At 36.8% G+C, this 22995-nt stretch overlaps 1 protein-coding gene across 8 annotated transcripts in view; it reads right to left on the bottom strand.

Annotated features, from left to right (window-relative positions):
• Window positions 1-22995, bottom strand: part of ADGB (androglobin) — a 176823-nt gene that overhangs the window by 90828 nt on the left and 63000 nt on the right. For all 8 annotated transcript variants that reach the window (XM_081529900.1, XM_081529904.1, XM_081529898.1 and 5 more), the window contains 5 exons: window positions 21317-21457; window positions 19465-19559; window positions 11900-12074; window positions 8722-8812; window positions 2721-2850 (listed from right to left, as the gene is read on the bottom strand). In XM_081529900.1, coding sequence (XP_081386026.1) covers window positions 2721-2850; window positions 8722-8812; window positions 11900-12074; window positions 19465-19559; window positions 21317-21457 — 632 coding nt within the window. The remainder of the gene's footprint in view (window positions 1-2720; window positions 2851-8721; window positions 8813-11899; window positions 12075-19464; window positions 19560-21316; window positions 21458-22995) is intronic.

Here is a 22995-nt window from a genome sequence, read left to right as displayed (position 1 = left end):
CATGTAGTACTCTGCTATTTCTGGAACACAATTAAAATAATTTAAAAGATAAAATTGTATAAATTTATACAGACTGGTGATGGGTGATGTTAACAATATTTTGGATGACGTAAAGTGGGTGGAGAAGACAACAGAGTAAAGATAATTGAATATGAAGTGTTAGTGAGAAGCAAGCCCATCCAAGCTTTAGAAGCCCAGAAACAATTAGCAGGCATCTGAGAAGGAGAATACTCCAATACTTTGGCCACCTGATGCGAAGAACTGACTCATTCGAAAAGACCCTGATGCTGGGAAAGAATGAAGGCGGGAGGAGAAGGGGACGACAGAGGATGAGATGGTTGGATGGCATCACCGAATTGATGGACATGAGTTTGAGTAAGCTCCCAGAGTTGGTGATGGACAGGGAAGCCTGGCGTGCTGCAGTCCATGGGGTTGCAAAGAGTCGGACACGACTGAGCGACTAAACTGAGCTGAAAAGGAGGAAATGAGGTACAGGCTGAAAATACAGGGGTGGATTGAGTGTCTATATAAGGAACAGACGAGTCCCCACTTCTCCCTAATCCCTTCTGGTTTAGCATCTATCCTTCTTCAGCCTAAATAAGACACTGGAGCTTGATTCAAGTGGAGAAATTAAATGAAAAATCTCCAGATCTGGGTTCACAGACAGTGTGGGAAGCAAGAGAGGCTACTACAAAGAGAGGAGACGAATTAAGTGAACATGCACATGATGAAATTTGAGACTCAGGAACTCTGCTGCTTGGCTTTAATAACTCTGGTGGATAAGAGTATGACAATCCTCACCATCACATTCCACCCCAGCAGGGAGATTAGAGAACCCTTAACCTGAGAAACTGAACAGAGCTGGAAGAAAAGCTCAGGGAATCTCATATTTGGAGCCAGTCCCACCCCCAAACGAAGCTCATTTATCCCCAATTATCTCAAATTAAAGCTACCAGCTAACAAGCTCTATCCATGCCATAAAGCTTCTTCCGATCAGCAGCCCTTTAATGTCATAAACTCCATATATGTATAGCAAAGTACTGCCAGGCAACTGAGCAGAGAGTCCCATATAAAAGAAAGAAACTAATGGACGTGGGTAGAGAGATTCGTAGAAACCAGAAATAATAATATAGGGAGACGTTTTAAAAGTTAGTATTATCAGAAAGTTAAGAAGATAGTCATTTATCAAATAGTAAACTTCTATAAAAATACATCAAGGACAAGGTAGAGCTCTTAGAATCTAAAAATAGGAAAGTGAAATAAATTCAACAGAAAGTTTGAATGCAAAGTTGTTTAAAAAAAAGACAAAGAGGCTAAAACTGAAAAAACTTTTCAAAGAAAACATAGGTGAAGAGCTTCGTGACATTGGATTTGACACGGGTTTCTTAGATTTGACAACAAAAACACAGACAACAAAAGTAAAAAGAAATTGGACTAGGTAGAAAATCTCTGTCATTCAAAAAGAGATAATCAACAGTGAAAATGCAGCATATAGAATGAGAGAAATCATTTGTGAGTCGCATGTGTAATAAAGGGTTAACATCAAGAATATACAAAGAACTTCCTGCTCTCATAATCTTCACTTCTGCATCTTTTCTCAGGGAGTATTAGAAGATGCGTGCCATCGGAATTAGAGTATAAAGTAGGAGGACAGCATAGTTTCCAAAAATTAGAAAATCCATCAGAGGAGAGAGAAAGAGAAAGTCCCGCGATGACAGTTGCAGGTTTCTATCAGTTTGAACAAGAGCAAGAGAGCTAAGGATTCCAGGAGTGATGTCTCCAGGAAAATAGTCGGCATTGATAGAGTTATCTCACATGTTCCTGCGGTGAAGGTGTTCAGAGGGTGTTTGTTTAATGGTGTTTCTTTAAAAAAAAAAAAAAATCATTTGGGACAGCTTCCTAATGTGTCATAGAAAAAATAAGCAAGTGAAAAAAAAAATGAAGCAATTAGTTGAACAAAAAGTTGTATAAGAAAAAATACCTAATCCTTCCACAGCTAGAATATTTTTAAAGAACAAATATTTTTATCCCTTATCATCTTTCTTCCATTACAGCTGGAAGTAATGATGAAGGTTGAAGAAGCAACAGGTAAATAATTAATTCTTGACCTGTGCTAAATCTTAATTCCTAGGGAATATCTGAAAATAGCCCTGTTTTCCCTATCATTTTTATCTATTTTGAGGCAAAGTTAAGGCAGTTTTGCTGTTTAAAAACATGAACCATATAAGGCTGAGCTAGTCTGTGATAACAAACCAGTCCTGAAATCTCAATGGCTTTAACACATAGGGTTAATGTCTCTCTCAGATTCAGTTCATTTGGGGGGACCCCATTTAAAGGGTTCCTTTCCCAGCTGAGACATACCAACATAAACCCTTGTATTTTGTAGCCCTGACCCTGGGACACATGGTTTCCTGATTATTGTGGGAGGAGCAGAGGGCTGCAAAGCCACATGCAGTCACATCCATTGCCTCAGCCAGAAATAACACATATCACTGTTGCCTGTGGCATATTAGCTAGATTGGGTGTCCACAGCAAGCTCAAGGGCAGGGCCAGCTCCAAATGACCTGTGTGGAGTACTGTGAAATGAGTACATAAGAAGCTTGTTTTCAGTATTATTTATTGTGCTCAAATGCATTTGTGTATAATATATTTCACAGTTTAAGGGGGAAAAAAACTTTCATAGTTAAGAACTGGACTAATAATAAGAGTAACATAGTTACCTGAGACATATTTTTTGTCAATTGGTTTAAATCTATCTGGCTAAAGGTTGCAGTTTCATCATTTTCAGTAAGGGAAGATAAACCAGATCCTGGAACCAGGCCTTTCTTAATAAAAGATCGTACAAAATGACTAATGAAAAAAAAAGAACAATTTCTGTTAATCTCTTGTTTAAAGCTACTAATAAATAACTGCAGTTTTTATTGAGATACAAGTGACATACAACATTATTATTAGTTTCAGGTATACAACACAACAATCAGTATTTGTATACAGGGCAAAATGGTAATCACAACTCTAAGAAACGTACATCACCACACATAGTTACAATTTTTTCCCCTTGTGATAAGAACTTTTAAGGCCTACTCTCTTAGTAATTTTCAAATATATAACACAGTGTTATTAACTATGGCTTCCCTGGTGACTCAGCAGTAAAGTCTACCTGGGTGGATCCAGGAGACACAGGTTCAATTCCTGGGTTGGGAAGATCCCCTGGAGGAGGAAATGGCAAACCTCTCCAATATTCTTGCCTGGGAAATCCCATGGACAGAGGAGCCTGGCAGGCTACAGTCCAAGGTGTTGCAAGAGTCAGACATGACTTAGCAACTAAAGCACCATCATTATTAACTATAGTTATCATGCTACACATTGCATTCCCAGGACTTATTTATTTTAAAACTGGAAGTTTGTCTCTTTTGATTTCCTTCACCCATTTCATCCACCCTGACCCCCTGCCTCCGGAAGCCACCAGTCTGTTCTCCTGTATCTACGAGTTTGTTTATTTGCTTAGATACCACATGTAAGTGAGAATATATGGTATTTGTTTTCCTCGTCTGCCAAATTTCACTTGGCATGATGTCCTAAAGATCCATCTATATTGTCCAAAATAGCAAGATTTCCTTCTTTTTTTAGTGATTGAATAATATCCCATTGTATTAATGTTTTGTCAACAATAGAAAGTCCTGATTTTGTTCATTTTATCAGTCTCCTTCCACAGCCAATAGTATTTTTTTTCTTTGTGTTAAAAACATTTAATTGCTTTCTATACTACTGAAGCACTAGTCTCTGTCAGTCACCGCAACACTATAAAACTTTTCTGGGACACAGTTTATTTTAAAGCTATGGTGGTCATCTTTTTGATGATCAGAACACACAGGAATCTTACATTTGGAATTGATTTAATTAAGTATCAGAGTAATGTATCAGTGAAATAGGAATTGGAGTCATTCGATGCATGAGACAAATGCTCAGGGCTGGGGCAATGGGATGACCCAGAGGGATGGGATGGGGAGGGAGGTGGGAGGGGGGTCCAGGAAGGGGAACACATGTAAACCCATGGCTGATTCATGTCAATGTATGTCAAAAACTACTATAATATTGTAAAGTAATTAGCCCCCAACTAAAATGAATAAATTTATATAAAAAAATTTAGTTATGGGTGTGTGATATTTATAGTAGCTACCCAAGTACACAGTATTTTCTTTCAGGTTATTCCTGACATGACCCCCAAATCACCATTGCCACAGTTAGTTTATAAGTACAATATAATAGCATCACTGATTCAATGGACATGAACTTGGGCAAACTCAAGGAGATGGTGAGGGACAGGGAGGCCTGGTGTGCTGCACTCCATGAGGTTGCAGAGTTGGACATGACTTTAAAACTGAACAATAACAGAAATATATTTGTTATAGTACAAATATTTTACATAGGTGTGTTTCAAAGATAAAATTAATTTTCATGTATATAGAACTTCCTTTACTTTTGGATTTTTCCTTGCTAGTGTTTGGTAAAACTTGCTTTACCTCAAGGAAAGCTTTAGTCTCAGATTTACCTGAAACTGCCGCTAGAGGGTAGCACAAACACTTGTGAGGCTCTGATTCTTGCAAACAAGGCCAGGAGCCAGGAACAGGCAAACCAGGCATGTGGTTGCTACAATGACAATGTTCCAAGGAAAAGGAGTTGTGTAGCAGTCACACTCCAGGGCTCATCAAAAACAAACCAACCGACCAGCTTTCTCTTATGCTGACCTGAGAACTCTGGCTATCTAGCAGTCAGGTAGGGTGAAATGCCGTTCACACATATTTTTGCTTTTGTCTAGGCCAGTTACAATGGATATACGAGGAAATCCGTAACAGGTTCAAGCAGTGAATACGTTAACTGAATCCAATCAAGTGTTGAAGTCACCTGGACCTGGGTTACAGAATTTCATCCACTTTAATTAGGTAAAAAAACTGAAAGAAGGAATAAGAAAATCAAGTAAGGGAGTCACACGGGAAGTTCAGGTTATGAAATCAATCCTTTTGTGGTCCTTCTTAGCATAGAGATTGTAGACGTCAGTGTGCAACACTGAATCCTGAAAAAATTAGTCCTGGTGGTCTGCAACTCCTGGTCATACAACCCACAAAATATTTGAGTAGTACGCAATCTCAGTGAGCTAACAGATAATCAAAAACTATTTGGAATGACAAAGTTATCATCTTAGTGGGTAACACTAACTATAAAATTAAGTAGAAAAATTACAAAGTTTACTATTTTTATGTTTAAGAAAATTCTGTCTCTACATGGTATTTTGTGTTTGCAATAGATGAAAAAAATGTAGCATGTTACATAATCTAACAAATTAGGCCATAAAATATAGCTTTTTATTTAATTTTAGGTTTATAATGAAGTTATGGAGGCGTCCCTGGTGGCTCAGTGGTAAAGAATCCGCCTGCGATGCAGGAGACTCATCAATCCCTGGGTCGGTAAGGTCCTCTGGAGAAGGGAATGGCTACCCACTCCAGTATTCTTGCCTGGAGAATCCCATGGACAGAGGAGCCTGGTGGACTACAGTCCATGGGATTGCAAAAGGTTGGACACGACGGAGAGTTATAGGTATAAGAGAATTTTTGGTTTGTAAAATCTAATAGTTAAGTGCAGTCGCTCAGTCATGTCTGACTCTTTGTGACACCATGGACCACAGCACGCCAGGTCTTCCTGAACATCACCAACTCCTGGAGTTTACCCAAACTCATGTCCATTAAGTCGGTGATGCCATCCAACCATCTCATCCTCTGTCATCCCCTTCTCCTCCTGCCCTAAATCTTTCCCAGCATCAGGATCTTTTTCAATGAGTCAGTTCTTCACATCAGGTGGCCAAAGTATTGGAGTTTCAGCTTCAACATCAGTCCTTCCAATGAACAACCAGGACTGATCTTCTTTAGGATGGACTGGTTGGATCTCCTTGCAGTCCAAGGGACTCTCAAGAGTCTTCTCCAACACCACAGTTCAAAAGCACCAATTCTTATGCATAGGAAGAATCAAGGTTCCCCAGAAACATCATTTTGATTATTTGAATTTTTAATGATTTATATAATTGGTAAGGGATTTCCTTGGTGGTTCAGACAGTAAGGAATCTGCCTGCAATGAGGGAGACCTGGGTTCAATCCCTGGATTGGGAAGATTTCCCGGAAAAGGGAATGACAACCCACTCCGGTATTCTTTCTTGGAGAATTCCATGAACAGAGGGGCCTGGCAGACTACAGTCCATGGGATCGCAAAGAGTCGAACATGACTGAGTGACTAACATTTTCTTCTTTCTCATATAATTGGTAAGAGTTTATCTATTTTTTTTTTTGGCTTTTAAAGCACTTAAAGAAAAATGAAATATGCCACTGTTGTAAATGCAATTTAAAATGTTTAAACAATTCAGCTGACTTTTTTATTTAAAACTTTTATAGAAATTAATAATTTATTTATAAGATTTTTTATAAGTTAAAATGAAAGTTTGAGGAAAACTAGATTTGCAAATATAGAACAGAACAAATCTTTCAAACCAAAGTAGCAGCAAATTGATTTTTCTGTTCATAAGCTTCACATGGCTAACTATGTCTACTTTGCAGCCTAGCAGTCCCTCCTCACTCACTTTTCAGTGTTTAATCGTTGATGGCACAGAACTGCAGGAGGCTTAAAAGTAAGAAATTTCAATAATATTTCTAACATTTTCAACTTAACTAGAATCCAGAAATTGTAGATTAACTGGCTATGATGCAAACAGGCTCTAGAAGTAGGAAAATACAATGAATAGACATCTGATCTAAATTCTGACTGCTTTTATTCATCAGGTTATACTCTTATCATGGATTTTAATATATCCAAGGGAAGGATAAACCATGTCTAGTGGTAATTGTATTCATGACATATATAAGCCATTCGTATACATAAAAGCCATTCAAAAATTTTAATGGTTTAAAAATTTAGAAAAAAGTACACACATCATAAATGTAAAACTTGATGAAAACCTACCAAGTAAACATGGCCATATCACCATTATTCAGATCAAGAGATACTGTCAGGCCCCACAGATCCTGCCAGGTGTCCTCGCCCATCACAGCCAACACTCCTCCCCACAGGTAACTTTCCGACTATTGATTTCCAGCACTATATATTGCTTTGTTTTTCTTTTTAATATCTGTATTAGTAAAATAATTAAAAGTAAACCACATACATTTTGTACCAGATTTCTTTGGTCTAATTATTTTGTATGTGACATTTATCCCTGCTGATTTTTGTTGCAGTATTTCTTTCACTTTATATCTATGTATTATCATATTATATGTCTTAGGTTTTACTATGTTATCCGGCTGCAGTTTTCTCTGTATTTACATTATGTGACTTTTCTTAGAAATTCCTGAATCTTGATTTTTTTTAACTTTTGGGATAATTTTCCCATTATATTTTTATTTCATGATTATTCCCTAAACTCTATCCTGTACTTCTAGGACACATATACAAGTATGTTGATCTTTATCAATTTGTCTTATAAGTCTTTTACTGTACTTTCCCTCATTTTTTTCTTTTTGGTTTTAGTCTCTGAAATGAGTCTGGATATTGTCTTTTGACCTGTTTTTCATTTTTCTAACTTGTCTTTTTTTGTTTTACCTAATCTGTGATAAAACACATCCGTTGAATTCTAAATATCAGTTATTTTGTCTTCCTTGGTTCTAGAATCCCATTTTTTAAACCATTTTACTTACTATTGAACATTATTTATTTTTATTTTTTACAACTTTATCGAGGGGTTATTGAAGTACAGTTAACTGCACAAAGAATAAATTTGATAATCCTTGATATATGTACATATCCATGTGTTAGTTATCAATTGCTTCATAACGAATCACCATACTTTTAATGGTAAAATCATATCATCCACTACTCCTTTTCATTTCTGCTATCTGTAGACTTCATTTTCACCACGATGAACTTCCCAGGTGTCACTAGTGATAACGAATCTGCCTGCCAATTCAGCAGATGCAAGAGATGCAGGTTCAAACCCTGGGTGAAGAAGAGCCCCTGGAGTAGGAAATGGCAACCTGCTCCAGCTCCAGTATTCTTGTCAGGAAAATTCAATGGACAGAGGAGCCTGCCAGGCTACAGTCCACAGGTTCACAGAGTCAGACACAACTGAGTGACTGAGAACATAAACATGAACTCATTAAAAACATTAGACCCAGGATCATAGGTTTTATTTCTATCCCTACTATCACATTCAAATATTGGTAAATTTAGATTCTTCCTTCCCTTCTTTCTTTTTCTTCTTCATTGTCTTTGCTGTTATATTTAGTTAGCTCTTTTTGTTTGTTTCTTTCCTTCTAAGAGTGACAGACTTCATCTCCCAGGTATTTATGACAATCATTTGATTTTGTGATTTAATTTACCAGGTATTAATCAAAAACATTTCCCAATGCTAATGTTTAAAGTAAAACAAAATACTGTGTTGTTCTCAAACAGATGCCAAAGCTATAAAGCCTGACATATTTAGGCCTTATTTTAACCAATTCAAAATTTATCTTAAATGTTTATTACTGTGAAATAGAACCTAAATTTTTGTTTTCCTATAATCACTGCATTTATACAAACTTTAATACATTTGCCACCAAACCATACATTTTTAACTACGCAAATCACAAAATACTTCATCTGTTAACAAGAGGTATTCATGGGAAAGACTTAAATACTTACGTTTCTGTTGGAATTGTAAATGGAGTCATTCTATAATTCAAAAATGGACTTGAAATCTCAAGAAACTGGTCAGGCTTCTTTATTACTATTTCTAAAAAGAGAAAGGTAGTGTTCTATACTTGTTAAAAGAAATATTCCAAGATTATATGTAGAATTTAATATTTAATGCAATACTGATTAGATTATCTATTTACTCAGCAAATTTCAATAGACTTAAATAGAAATGTATGTGATACATAAAGTTTTCTACTAAAAAGCCTTTATAGATCCTGCCAATTTGAGATTTCTTTAGTCTTCCTTCAGTTGTTTTCCAGATTTACAACATGAAACAATGAAATCTCAAGGGAGAAAGTCAGCCATGTCTTCTAGAATTATTACTGTACTTGGCATTTGCTGCTATTTCAAGTACATGAAAGACTTTCTATAAAAGTCTTTTACTAAAAATGCTTTCTTTTAGTTAACCTCTAACAACACAATTGCTCAAGACATGAAAAAAAAAAGTGGGCTAAATACATGAAGTTAGTAGTAGAAGAACAGAAAATGTAACAAGTAAAAGTCAGAAGTAGAAAAGAAAGCAATAGGTCAAGAAAATAGTTATGGGTATTCCTAAAGGTGTCTGAAGCTGACACAGAAGTAACTTCTCAATGGATAAGGCACACAGCCCATGCACTAATATGGTGAACACTGAATTAAACGTTAGGCATGATTATCTTAACAAAAGCTCCTATAGCAGTGGAAAAGATGCCCACAGGATGAAAAGAAGTGAGAATATGACACAGTGCATATATGACTTTTCTGTGCTTGTTCTGTGATCATCTCTAAATTGATCTCTTTCTCTGTTTCCTGTTCATTTTCACTTGAAATACTAAACCCAGTGGAGAGAAGAAAGACAGCGATGTGGTAAGCCTCGAAGTGGAAGACCTCAGTTCTGGAATCCCATCAAGCCTGAGGTTTTCTTCCACAGCTTACAACAGAGACATAGAGTTATACAACAGTCAGTAGCAAAATCAGAAAATAATTGTATGTTTAGTATTTTTCCTTTTTTCATCTATTTCTGATGTTCTGAAAGAAGAACTGTTTTAAGTGTGGCTGTATGCATTTAGGGTTTCCCAGGTGGCTCAGTGGTAAAGAATCCACCTGCCTTTGGAGGAGATGCGGGAGACAGTTTCCATCCCTGAGTCAAGAAAATCCCCTGGAGGAGGAATTGGCAACTCACTCCAGTATTCTTGCCGGGAAACTCCCGTGGATAGAGGAGCCTGGCGGGCTACAGTCCACAGGGTCACAAAGAGTAAGGCACAATGGAGCACAACAACCTATGCATTTAATTAAAATATAGCTTTTAATTAAATTAAAATATACCAAGATTTTTCTCTCAAGCATCATGTAAATGCTGTTATTTGGAAAAATGAAAGTGGACAGGAAGGAAAGAGGGAGGGAGGAAAGTTGGAAAGTTCCTGGAATCAAAATCAACAGTTGGCACTGGAGTGGCATCAACAGCCTGTTGCAGAAACTCAAGGAATGTAAGGGAATAACTGAAATAATAAAGCAGGTGGGAGAGAGGCAGACAAGGCTAGTAAAAAAGAAAATGAACTGACCGTTTCTCACTTACATCTAAGCCAGATATTTCTTTAATCTTTGTTCTTTTCTGGCAAGGATAAAACATGTTGTGCTAGAAAATTTTTGCCACCAGCTGTACTGGTTGTATCAACGTAGGCAGAAAGCAAATGTGAGGAAAATTACATGGTTAACAGTTGTTATTTATATCTTAAAAATATGTAAATTATGGTCAGAAGTAGAAGGCAAGGAACAGGTAAATACTCCAATCTCTGTGGCTATCGTAGTTTTAGGATCCTGAGTACCACTGAGACTTATGTGTTACTCTGTGGCTGAGACACAGTTCTTTTGTCCCATGCACTGAAGGATCAGCAGTACTTGAATTGGTAGCAGGAACACAGCAAGCACCATTATTAAGAGTACAAGCCGTGGTTCATGGGACCAACCACTTAAAGCTTATTTACATGCTTCTTAGGGATGTCTTTAGTAAATTGGCACTACGTATGTTCACTGTGGCTTTGTCTTCATTGTTCATTCAAGGACAGGTCTAATGTAATAACCTCTAGAATGTGATGACCTGTTACTGGATGAATACAATTAGAAGATAATGAGGTACTGGAAAAGAAAAAGAAAGAAAATGAGAAAGCAAGGAAATGAACGCACAAAAAAAGATAACAAAAGAGATAATTTAAGCTTTCTGGAATAGGAAATATATACACACACACACACACACATATATATATAAACCACAGCACTCCAATTCTTTATCATCTTTCATTAAAAGCTGCAAGTATACAGAAAGGCCATATGTTTACTTTGAATCAACATAAACAAACTGAGCTATTCTGTTAGGCCATAATTGTTTAAGTTTTAGTTTTGTTTTTTCATTCTTTGGGTGATGGCCCAGTAGGACACCATCTTTGAATTGACTGAATTCATTTGTGGTCTTGCTCATTTCTTCTCTCGCCATGTTGGTCGCTCTTCCATTCAAACATGGTGCTCACAGAAGGAGTGTAAATGAAGACATAGAGAAATGATTCAAGGAATAAAAAATTAGACTTGGATTATAAGGAATTCAGAAGTAAAAGACAAGAATAAGAATCAGGTGGGAACAGACGCCTTAGCATATTCTCAGCCTGTGTGAACCTGTGTATTTCCGAGCACAACTGCCATTCACTGGCTACACGACAATACTGACAGGAGCCATCCCAGGCAGAAGTCCTACTCCTACAGCAATTTCAAATAGAATTCAGTCAATTCAAAGATGGTGTCCTACTGGGCACCACACAATGATCCCCATGTTCGAAATTCGCACCAGTGGGTTAACATATATGCTATTTAACTTTCTGTATTATTTGCTCCAAACCATTTTTCTGTCACAGTTATAATCATAGTGCCATCACCCAAAGAATGGCCTTTATTTATCTGGTCAGTTTAGATGTGAAAACCAAACTAATCAGAATCTGAGATGTGCAGAAGTCATCCTTTCAGACATAAAATTAGATGGAGTCTTTAAGTGTAACGTTGGATTGCTTTCTTGATATATCTCTTGCATTACAAATAGAACTATTATAACTTCATAGAGAGAAATGTTGATTAGATTTTTGGACAATATGAACCCTACCTTTAGCTTCATCTGTTATAACAGCTTCCTTTTTTTGACGAAAGAGTTTCCAGGGAGGTACAGGAGGTGGTTTTGGCGGTGCTATAAGGGGGCAGGATCTAGTTCTTGTGACCAGCACAGGATGGCTATAGATATGGGAAAGCCCATATTCTCTAAGCTTCTCAGCAGAATCAGCCTAAAAAGTGGAAGGCAGAGTTAAAAGGATTCTTGTATTTGCTTTATGCATTTAAGATAACACTTTTCATCATTATAGAAATAATATCACCACTAGAGAGATATAGTGGTAGTATTTCTGCATCCTTTAGTGTAAGCACTAGGGCTTCCTTGGTGGCTCAGATGGTACAGAATCTGCCTGCAATGCAGGAGATACAGCTTCGATCCCTGGGTCAGGAAGGTGCCCTGGAGAAGGAAACAGCAATCCACTCCAGAATTCTTGCCTGGACAATCCCATGGACAGAGGAGCCTGGCGGGCTACAGTCCGTGGGGTCGCAAAGAGTCGGACATGACTAAGTTACTAACACACACACATAGTGTAAGGGCTATTACTCTCTGTATTTCTTTCAATCTTTTAGGGTATCTGGGGCTCCCTTTATTTACAAAATGAGGGACTAGAACTAGAAGTCACTTTTCAGTTCTAAGAGTTTAAGATTCTATGATATTGCAGAAGTCTCGGAATATCAGTTTTGGTCCAAAATTAATCAACTATTACTTTTGTTGGGCAGTGGAACACTAGAAAACAAAACTATCAAGGCATTCAGAAAATGTAAGATATAATATTAAATAATTAAGTATGGTATTTTCATCTATTGTATTATTTAAATAATTCAAAAAAGTATTAGCTTGATGTAAAGTATGTAAGCCAGTTTCTCATACTTCATTTTATTTCCAACATACTGCACAATAGTTCTGAATAAGGTAAAGTAATGCTTAATAATTGTCATGGTTTGATATTGAGAAATTTTGTTTAAGGGTCCCAAATTTCCTTACAATAGAATTAGGGACAGAGAGTAATTTAAAATAGTGAAACATTCTAGTGAAATATGTAATAGGCCTCTTCAGGAAACATTTTTGAATAATTAGTGTTTTTGTTGTTGTTTAATCACTAAGTTGTATCTGGCTTTTTGCAACCCCATGTACTGTAACCTGCCAGGTTCCTCTCTGTCCACAGGATTTCCCAGGCAAGAGTATTGGAATGGGTTGCCATTTCCTTTTCCAGGGGAATCTTCCTGACCCAGGGATTGAACCCGCATCTCCTGCACTGGTGGGCAGATTCTTTACCACTGAGTCCCCTGGGAAGCCCAAATGTAAGACAAACCATGTATTTCCTTACTCATAACACCCTTTCACTCCCTTACTCAGTCCACCTCAGATATTCTAAAAGTAAAGGTTTGAAAAGATAGAGGAGGCTTTTTTAGAAATCCCAGTTAACCCATTTAAATAAAACAAAAATCATAAATAAACAAATAAAACTAAAATTTAGGAGACCCAGAAGGAATAAGATGGGGGGAGAAGGTAGGGTAATACGTGACACTGTTTCTTTCCAAGTTTTGCTTTGTTTTCTTGCCTTCTTTACCAATTCCTCACATAAAGGTAAAGTGTTGACTTTATTTTACATGTTGGTTTTGTTGTCTTTGGGGCCAGAATTTTTTGCTATGTGCTCCATTTAATAAAATTCCATTAGAAAGAATTTTCTTCTGTAGATTTATCTTCAAAACATGATGTCATCTTTATGTTCTGATTTTTACCAAGAGACCCTGCTTATCCTAATAGCTAATGTAAAAGAATCAGCAGGAGACTGTAATGTTGGAGGCAGTTCATTACAGCTTGGAAGCTCATTTCATTACTATTACAGATACTGGGCCAATTCCTGAACCACTGGACCCTGTAAGACATTTCAACCCTCACAGGGAGGATTTATAACACTCTGCATGTCCAGGCTCCCTCCCACACCTCAGACTGTCTCTAAAACTTCTCCTTTTGCAATCTGTGCAAACTCTAGTTGTCCCCCGAACCCAGTGGGTTATCCTTCACCGCCAAACTTTCCAACATAAGCTTCCTTCTGCTTCACACATATGCTTTTTCCTATTTTTCAGGCTAACTTTAAAGCCACTGCTCAAAAAATTTTTATTTTTTCCTTTGGAAAGACTTCCCTCAGTTCAGTTGAGTCGCTCAGTCATGTCCGACTCTGAGACCCCATGGACTGCAGCACACCAGGCTTCCCTGTCCCTCATCAAGTTCAGTAGCTTGCTCAAACCCATGTCCATAGAGTCTGTGATGTCATCCAACCATCTCATCCTCTGTTGTCCCCTTCTCCTCCTGCCTTCAATCTTTCCCAGCATCAGGGTCTTTTCCAATGAGTCAGTTCTTCCCATCAGGTGGCGGAAGTAATGGAGTTTCAGCTTCAGCATCAGTCTTTCCAATGAATATTCAGGACTGATTTCCTTTAGGACTGACTAGTTTGATCACATTGCAGTCTTCTCCAACACCACAGTTGAAAACCATCAATTCTTTGGTGCTCAGCTTTCTTTATGATCCAACTCTCACATCCATATATGTTCAGTTCAGTTCAGTTCAGTTGCTCAGTCGTGTCCGACTCTTTGCGACCCCATGAACCGCAGCATGCCAGGCCTCCCTGTCCATCAACAACTCCTGGAGTCCACCCAAACCCATGTCCATCGAGTCAATGATGCCATCCAGCCATCTCGTCCTCTGTTGTCGCCTTCTCTTCCTGCCCTCAATCTTTCCCAGCATCAGGATCTTTTCCAATGAGTCAGCTCTTCGCATCAGGTGGCCAAAGGATTGGAGTTTCAGCTTCAACATCAGACCTTCCAATGAACACCCAGGACTGATCTCCTTTAGGATGGACTGGTTGGATCTCCATGCAGGCCAAGGGACTCTCAAGAGTCTTCTCCAACACCACAGTTCAAAAGCATCAATTCTTCGGTGCTCAGCTTTCTTCACCCTCCAACTCTCACATCCATACATGACCACTGGAAAAACCATAGCCTTGACTAGACGGACCTTTGTTGACAAAGAAATATTTCTGCTTTTTAATATGCTGTCTAGGTTGGCCATAACTTTCCTTCCAAGGAGTAAGCGGCTTTTAATTTCATGGCTGCAATCAACATCTGCAGTGATTTTGGAGCCCAGAAAAATAAAGTCAACCACTGTTTCCACTGTTTCCCCATCTATCTGCCATGAAGTGATGGGACCAGATGCCATGATCTTAGTTTTTGAATGTTGAGCTTTAAGCCAACTTTTTCACTCTCCTGTCTCACTTTCATCAAGAGGCTCTTTAGTTCTTCACTTTCTGCCATAAGGGTGGTGTCATCTGCATATCTGAGGTTATGGATATTTCTCCCGACAATCTTGATTCCAGCTTGTGCTTCCTCCAGCCCAGCATTTCTCACGATGTACTCTGCATAGAAGTTAAATAAGCAGGGTGACAATATACAGCTTTGACGTACTCCTTTTCCTATTTGGAGCCAGTCTGTTGTTCCACGTCCAGTTCTAACTGTTTATTTCTGACCTGCATACAGGTTTCTCAAGACACAGGTCAGGTGGTCTGGTAGTCCCATCTCTTTCAGAATTTTCCACAGTTTATTGGGATCCATGCCATCAAAGGCTTTGGCATAGTCAATAAGGCAGAAATACATGTTTTTCTGGAACTCTCTTGCTTGTTCGATGATTCAGCTGATGTTGGCAGTTTGATCTCTGGTTCCTCTGCCTTTTCTAAAACCAGCTTGAACACCTGGAAGTTCACGGTTCACATATTGCTGAAGCCTGGCTTGGAGAATTTTAAGCATTCCTTTACTAGCGTGTGAGGTGAGTGCAACTGTTTGGTAATTTGAGCATTCTTTGGCATTGCCTTTCTTTGGGATTGCAATGAAAACTGACCTTTTCCAGCTCTGTGGCCACTGCTGAGTTTTCCATATTTGCTGGCATATTGAGTGCAGCACTTTCACAGCATCATCTTTCAGGATTTGAAATAGCTCAACTGGAATTCCATCTCCTCCACTAGCTTTGTTTGTAGTGATGCTTCCTAAGGCCCATTTGACTTCACATTACAGGATGTCTGGCTCTAGATGAGTGATCACACCATCGTGATTATCTGGGTTGTGAAGAACTTTTTTGTACGTGACTATTTGGAAATAGATAGCTTTGACTAGATGAACCTTTGTCAACAAAGTAATGTCTCTGCTTTTTAATATGCTGCCTAGGTTTGTCATACCTTTTCTTCCAATGAGCAAACGTTTTATAATTTCATGGCTGCAGTCACCATCTGCAGTGATTTCCCTAGTCACCCACTAGACAGAAAGATGTGTCTCTGCTATGTGTTCCGTATACATTTTTTTCACTCCTTTATTAATTCATTTATTTGGTTACTCATTCAATGCACTTTATTTAAATGCTACATCTACCATATTCCAAGCAACTTCTATTATGCCAATATTCTAACTCTATTACTGTTTGCTTGTCTGCTTTTCTCATTGACTCTAAACTTTGTGGGGAGAGTCCTTATTAATCATGCTCAACATGGTGTCTTCCTCAGATTCCAGCTAGTTGTTTAGCAAAGAATAATTAATTAACATCTGTTGAATTAATGAATAAATGTGTGCTTTTTTTTTTTGCCTTTTAAATTAAAATTTTTTGTTTACCAGTTTTTCAGTAGAACAGACAAAAGTTCAAGTGAATTTTTCTGTGCCTTCTTTTTCTGTGTAATGAAGATGTAAATTTTATCATTTTGTTTTTCAATTTTAAAAAGTATTTAAGTACTTCCCATGGAACACTCCACAAAGCATGGCTCATGGGCTTTTGTAGTCCACAGTATTAGAGGGTTTAATTTCTCTGGAATAGCTAAGGCAATGGCCAATGTCACGTAGTAAGATTAACAAAAAAATAAAATCAGGGCTGATGTAGCCATCCTAAAAAGAGACTTAAGTTGAGGGGCCCCTGAGAAGCACACTTGGATTAAACCATGGCTAAACTTGAATAACTTTTAATTAAAAACAGAGGAACTGCTCTTTTCTCTACATTCATAATAACATATTATGTCAGATTGTCTTGACAATATTACCCTTGTTACACTGCAGACTTTTGCAGTAAGGAATGTTTCCTATCTTAAAAAAAGAAGGAGAAGGGGGAGGCAAGAGAAAGGAAAGAAAAGGAAGAAGAAATGATAACATCTATGCTCTTTGATCAAATCATCCAGAAGACAAATGTAAGTGCAATAATCATACAATTGGTGTATTTACATTTCAACCAAATTTCCATTCAATTTTTTAACAGTAAGCTGCTTCTAATTAATCAAATGATTATATTACTGTCTTCTTATACTTTAATGTAATGATTTCAGACACATGGAATTCTAGCAATAAAGTGCTGGATGACTGAAGTCCCCCTAGAGGGTTAGGGATCAATACAAATGCAATAAGGTGTTTGTCTAAGTAGATCGAAGAGTAATCTGGTGAGCTTTACCCTTTAAAAGGGAAGGAGAAAAAAATGATTTTTTATGTCCCAAACTCAAAGATAACATAAAAATTATGGGAAATCCATACATCTCATGTAACTGTTAAATATTATGTTGTCAAATGTTTAACATCACAGGAAAATGTTAATGATACAGTGTCAAGTGAAAAAAGTCATTTCCAAACAGAAAATAAAATAGAATTTCCCTGAGTAAAAAATTTATATACATATACATGTAGAAAATATGCAGAGAAGAAAAAGAAAAAGCAAAGTATATATGCCAAAATGTTAATGGTGTCTATGACTAGGCATTTATATTACAAATATTTAAATTTTATTCCCTTTGTCCATATTTTCTAAATTTTCTATAAGTTGTTAACTTTCTAAGAAAAAAGCAGTTAACATTTTTGCGTGTATTATTTTAAGGCATTCATAGCAGTGGTTTACTAGATATGAATTCATTTAATTTGTCTTAGGCTAAGAAAATATGTATGAACTGTTTATAGAATGGTGATGTATTATTACTTAGAAATGATTTACACAATTCTCACTGAAATACATAATTTGATGCCCTTTATTTACAATGAAAAGAATTGATAAACTATATGAAACTACATCTTTTTTTTTTTAAGATTAAACTATTGCAATCATCTGGGCTTCCCTGGTAGCTCAGCTGGTAAAGAATCTGCCTGCAATGTGGGAGACCTGATTGGATCCCTGGGTTGGGAAGATCCCCTGGAAGAGGCCATGAAAACCCACTCCAGTATTCTTGCCTGGAAAAGCCCCATGGACAGAGAAGCCTGGTGGGTTACAGTCCATGGGTTTGGTTGCAGAGTGGGACGCAACTGAGGCACTAAGCACAGAACAGCACTAAGAAAACTGCCTGTACTGAGTCCTTGTACCTAAGTGTTTAATTACAGAGACAACAAGACAGAAATTCAAGAATAGAATTTTAATTGAATTCTGGTATATTTTCTACTTTGGTTGTTGCAAAGGGTGTTGACAAACTTTGGAAAATTCTTAGAGATTGGAGTACCAGACCACCTTACCTGTCTCCAGAGAAATCTGTGTGCAGGTCAAGAAGCAACAGTTAGAATTGGACATGGAACAATAGACTGGTTCAAAATTGGGAAAAGAGTAGACAAGGCTGTCTACTGTCACCTGGCTTATTTAACTTATATGAGAGTACATCATGCAAAATGCCAGGCTGGATGAATCACAAGCTGAAATCAAGATTGCTGGGAGAAATTTCAACCACCTCATATATGCAGATGATAATACTCTAATGGCAGAAAATGAAGAGGGGCTTCTTGATGAGGGTGAAAGAGGAGAGTGAAAAATCTGACTTGAATCTCAACACTTACAACTAAAGATCATGGCATCTGATCCCATCACTTCATGACAAATAAAATGGGAAAAAGTGGGAGCAGTGACAGATTTCCCTTTTTTGGGCACCAAAATCACTGCAGACTGTGACTGTAGCCATGAAATTAAAAGACGCTTGCTCTGGGGAAAGAAAGCTATGACAAACCTGGACAGTGTATTAAAAAGCAGAGACATCACTTTGCTGACAAAAGTGCATTATAGTCAAAACTGGTTTTTCCTGTAATCATGTATGAATGTGAGAGGTGGACCATAAGGAAGGCTGAGTGCTGAAGAATTGATGCTTTTGGATTGTGGAGCTGGAGAAGACTCATGAGAGTTCCTTGGACAGCAAGGAGATCAAACCAGTCAATCTTAAAGGAAATCAACCCTGAAAATTCATTGGAAGGACTGATGCTGAAGCTGAAGCTCTAATACTTTGGCCACCTGATGTGAAGAGCCAACTCACTGCGAAGACCCTGATGCTGGGAAGCACTGAAGGCAAAAGAAGAAGGGGATAGCAGAGGATGAGACGGTTGGATGGCATCTCAGACTCAATGGACATGAATTGAGCAAACTCTAGGAGATAGTGGAGGACTGGCTTGCATTCCATGGGGTTGCAAAGAGTCAGACATGACTTGGCAATGGAAAAACAACACTTTACTGCAACAAATGACCACATACACACACAAACACTGTAAATTATACTGAGTTTCTTGGCCTTGAGTGCTTACCATCTTCTCTAATAAAAATATCTTCTTTTCAAACAAATAGAGAGGTGTAAAGGTTGCATATACAACCATCTGAGGGGACTGTATTGCTGAAGAACCTGTAAATCCAAACACATATTGCATCATGGAAATTCTAGCCAAAATGGGTCTGGTAGGTCATGGTAGACTGTTCAAATTTCTTAATGAACTTATCTTTCTGATGAAAAATAGGTAAATGACTTTACATGAATTTAAAAAATGTTAACTCTTAAATGTACATCTATTGTATAGAATGTCTCATTAGTTTTACTTTCATAATAGTACCATACAGTTCATTAAGAAATCATTTTACTTCAATGTAAAAAAGTTATTACATAAACTCACTCTAGCTATCAGCCTATGTAACTTAACGTTCATAGAATCTTTAATTTGAATTTGAAGAAGTCTGGGAGTTTCTATGTCATTTCAAGGAGAAAGAAAACACAAATTAATCCTCTCATGAGAAAGGGAAACTAAGAAGGTAACTTAGTTTGAAATGTATAATGCTTGTAGATTTGCTTCTGAGAATCAATATTTATTCCCTAATATCCCTGAAATTACTACATTTGATTCATGGTGTTTTCGTCCTTTAAAGATTCTGGTCAAAGGAACAGAATTTATTTTCCTCTTGTTTTTATTTTTAATTGAAAAGTTTTGTTTTATTCCTTTAAAGTTCAAGCAGTTATGTATAAGTGCACTGCTGCTGCTGCTGCCAAGTCGCTTGTCGTGTCCGACTCCATGTGACCCCATAGACAGCAGCCCACCAGGCTCCCCCGTCCCTGGGATTATAGTGATTATTATTTTTTTCTTCTGTGAATATGCCTCATATCAATTTGATTCTTAGGCCAGCTAGAAGAATCTGGAGAGACTAGAGGGAAATTTTTTCCTTCTCCCATACATATTTTTCATGGAACAGAGATCTGAACCCAGGCAATTTTAATCTTCAGTCCAAACTTTGAACTATATTCTGTATCTTGAGGTTCACCTTAACTGTGATTTTGGTAGAAAAAAATGCATTGTTACCTTCATTTTTACAAAGAAACTCAGAAAAATGTTTTGCAATCTCACAAATATAAAAATTGTCAGTAATTTTGGGGATGTTATATCATCGACTATCAAAAAAGACTGCTTAAGGTATCAATATAAGAAAAAAATGCTTAATAGAAAATTAAAAATACAAAAAAATGACTAGTGTTTGTATTTTCTTTACCAAACCACCAAATAGCTTTCTGCAAAAATGCAAAGCCATAGTTATGAAACTGTTCTCACAAAAAAACACAGTAATGTATTCAGAAAGAAGACAAAATGAAAAAAGAATGATAAAGCATAATACTGGAAGTAAATGGACATATTTTCATGTAAAGAGAAGTGAACTGAGAATTATACATTCTGGCAAGATAGATGATCCAATGTTAGGACTATAAAGTTTTTAAAAAAGATTTTATATATACATGTATATATATAGAATTTATATAGAGGCGGACATATACTAATATATATCAATATCTAATCAAATATTTATGTAAATATACTTATATATTTTATAGTGTAAAATATGTTATATATACTATAATAATATATATTAGTCTATATCTTCATTCATGTAAACACTTCTGTGACTGTTGTACCACAAGTACTTTGATAATCTTAGCTTCTGTCTCATATGTAGGATCTTGCTTCATTATGCACAACCATCTGAGAGCTTAACAATTATGGGCCACTCTGAAAAGCTTATTTAGATATATCTGAACAAGAAATACATTTCTGTGCTCCAATGTTCTCCAGCATTTTCGGAAATGTGTACAGTAATTATTATTCTAGGGGACTGAGAGCTTACAATCTGACAGAGACTGTAGAGAATATTGTACATCTGATGAGGGTCTTGAACCATGTATTGACCATTTGAATTTTTCCTTTTCTCTTTCCTTCTCTCCATCTTTACTCCTCTTCTTTCCAAGATCTTTTGCATCAGCTTTGTCTAACATGTTAAAAAAATACAATAAATCCTTAAACTACAAAATCTCAATCTATATTGCTTATTCAATTAGTGTTGAAGAAGAAAGCTAAAACAATAGTATTATTTAAGTGTAAAAAAAATACCCACAAACTTCCCCAAACACTACTCGCCTTGAATTAGTCACATCAAAACAAAACAAAAGCTTTAAAAATTGACATATATTGTGAAAGACATGGCAGTATTGACTACAAATAATTTTATGCTAAATGTAGATAATCAGATGAATATAATTTATTTGTATAAAATCATGGTGTTAGGCTAATCTCATTTTAAAAAGAAAAAATTATCAGGAAAAAAATGTATTTAAAGTTGAGTCCTAAATGTGGAGCCCTCTTAGACTTTCTTTATTTAGGGCCTGCATTTCAAGAAACTCAGCTTTCTGCTTCTAGAATATCTTCTGGTGGAGACTGGCCACCAACCAACATCCACACCAACATCTTATTATCCACAAGATGTGCATAGTAAACCCAGTACCCAGAACCATCTACCACTTGAATTTCCATCCATATTTACATTTGTGTGAAACGTGTTTTCCTTCACCTTAAAAAATTCCCTGAGATTTTTTATTTCCTAATAAATCCCTTCCAAGTCTAAAACAAAAATTTCAAATTTCTGCCATTCATTTTTTTGTCATTTTCTAAATTTGTAATCAGTATTGATCAGGTTGTTTTCTTTGTTTCCAGTTTTTTTAAATTTATTTATTTTAATTGGAGGCTAATTAATTTACAATATTGTAGTGGTTTTTGCACATCAAGTTGTTTTTTTTAAAAAAATTGAATATATAAAAAAACTATAACATTAACAACATGTGCTGTTTCTTAGCCTGTAAAATAAAACTATCTCGGATCTTAGCTCTATATTAGATTTAACATCTATGTTAGATACAAAGGCAAAGATAACTATAAGTGTAGGATGAAATATCCAATTAGGAAACAAATATAAAAATATATGACTTCATGTGTGATTTTTAAAATAGGCTTCCCTGGTGGCTCTGACAGTAAAGAATCTGCCTGCAATACAAGATACCTGAGTTTAATCCCTGAGTCAGGAAGATCCCGTGGAGAAAGGAATGTCAACCCATTCCAGCATTATTGCCTGGGAAATCCCATGGACAGAGGAGCCTGGTGGGCTACAGTCCACGGGGTTGCAAAGAGTCAGAGACAACTGAGAGATTAATACTTTCACTTACACTAAAAGCCTAGTCAAAACTCATAATTTAAAATAATGTATACTAAAATCTATAAATAAGAAAAACATACTCTTCACATAGAAATTTGGAAAGTATGCAAAAATATTTACCAAAATGTGTTTTTGCCAATACCATGAATAAATTTATTGTTTCTCTGTCATTTCATTTCACCCATCTGGCCACCCCTCTGAGTAAAATTAGCAGCTGAGTCCTACGTCCTAATGGAGATAATCTTCCCCTAGTTCTGCACAAGCTTCTGCCCTATTTTAAATAATCATGAGAACCTTCATCTCCACCTCCACCTTACTCT

Source organism: Giraffa tippelskirchi, chromosome 9, assembly GCF_054371585.1.
Source record: "Giraffa tippelskirchi isolate mGirTip1 chromosome 9, T2T-mGirTip1v1.2.pri, whole genome shotgun sequence".
Taxonomy (NCBI): Eukaryota; Metazoa; Chordata; class Mammalia; order Artiodactyla; family Giraffidae; genus Giraffa; species Giraffa tippelskirchi.
Note: the sequence above shows the minus strand (reverse complement) of the source record. Positions and strands in the feature narration are given on the sequence as shown.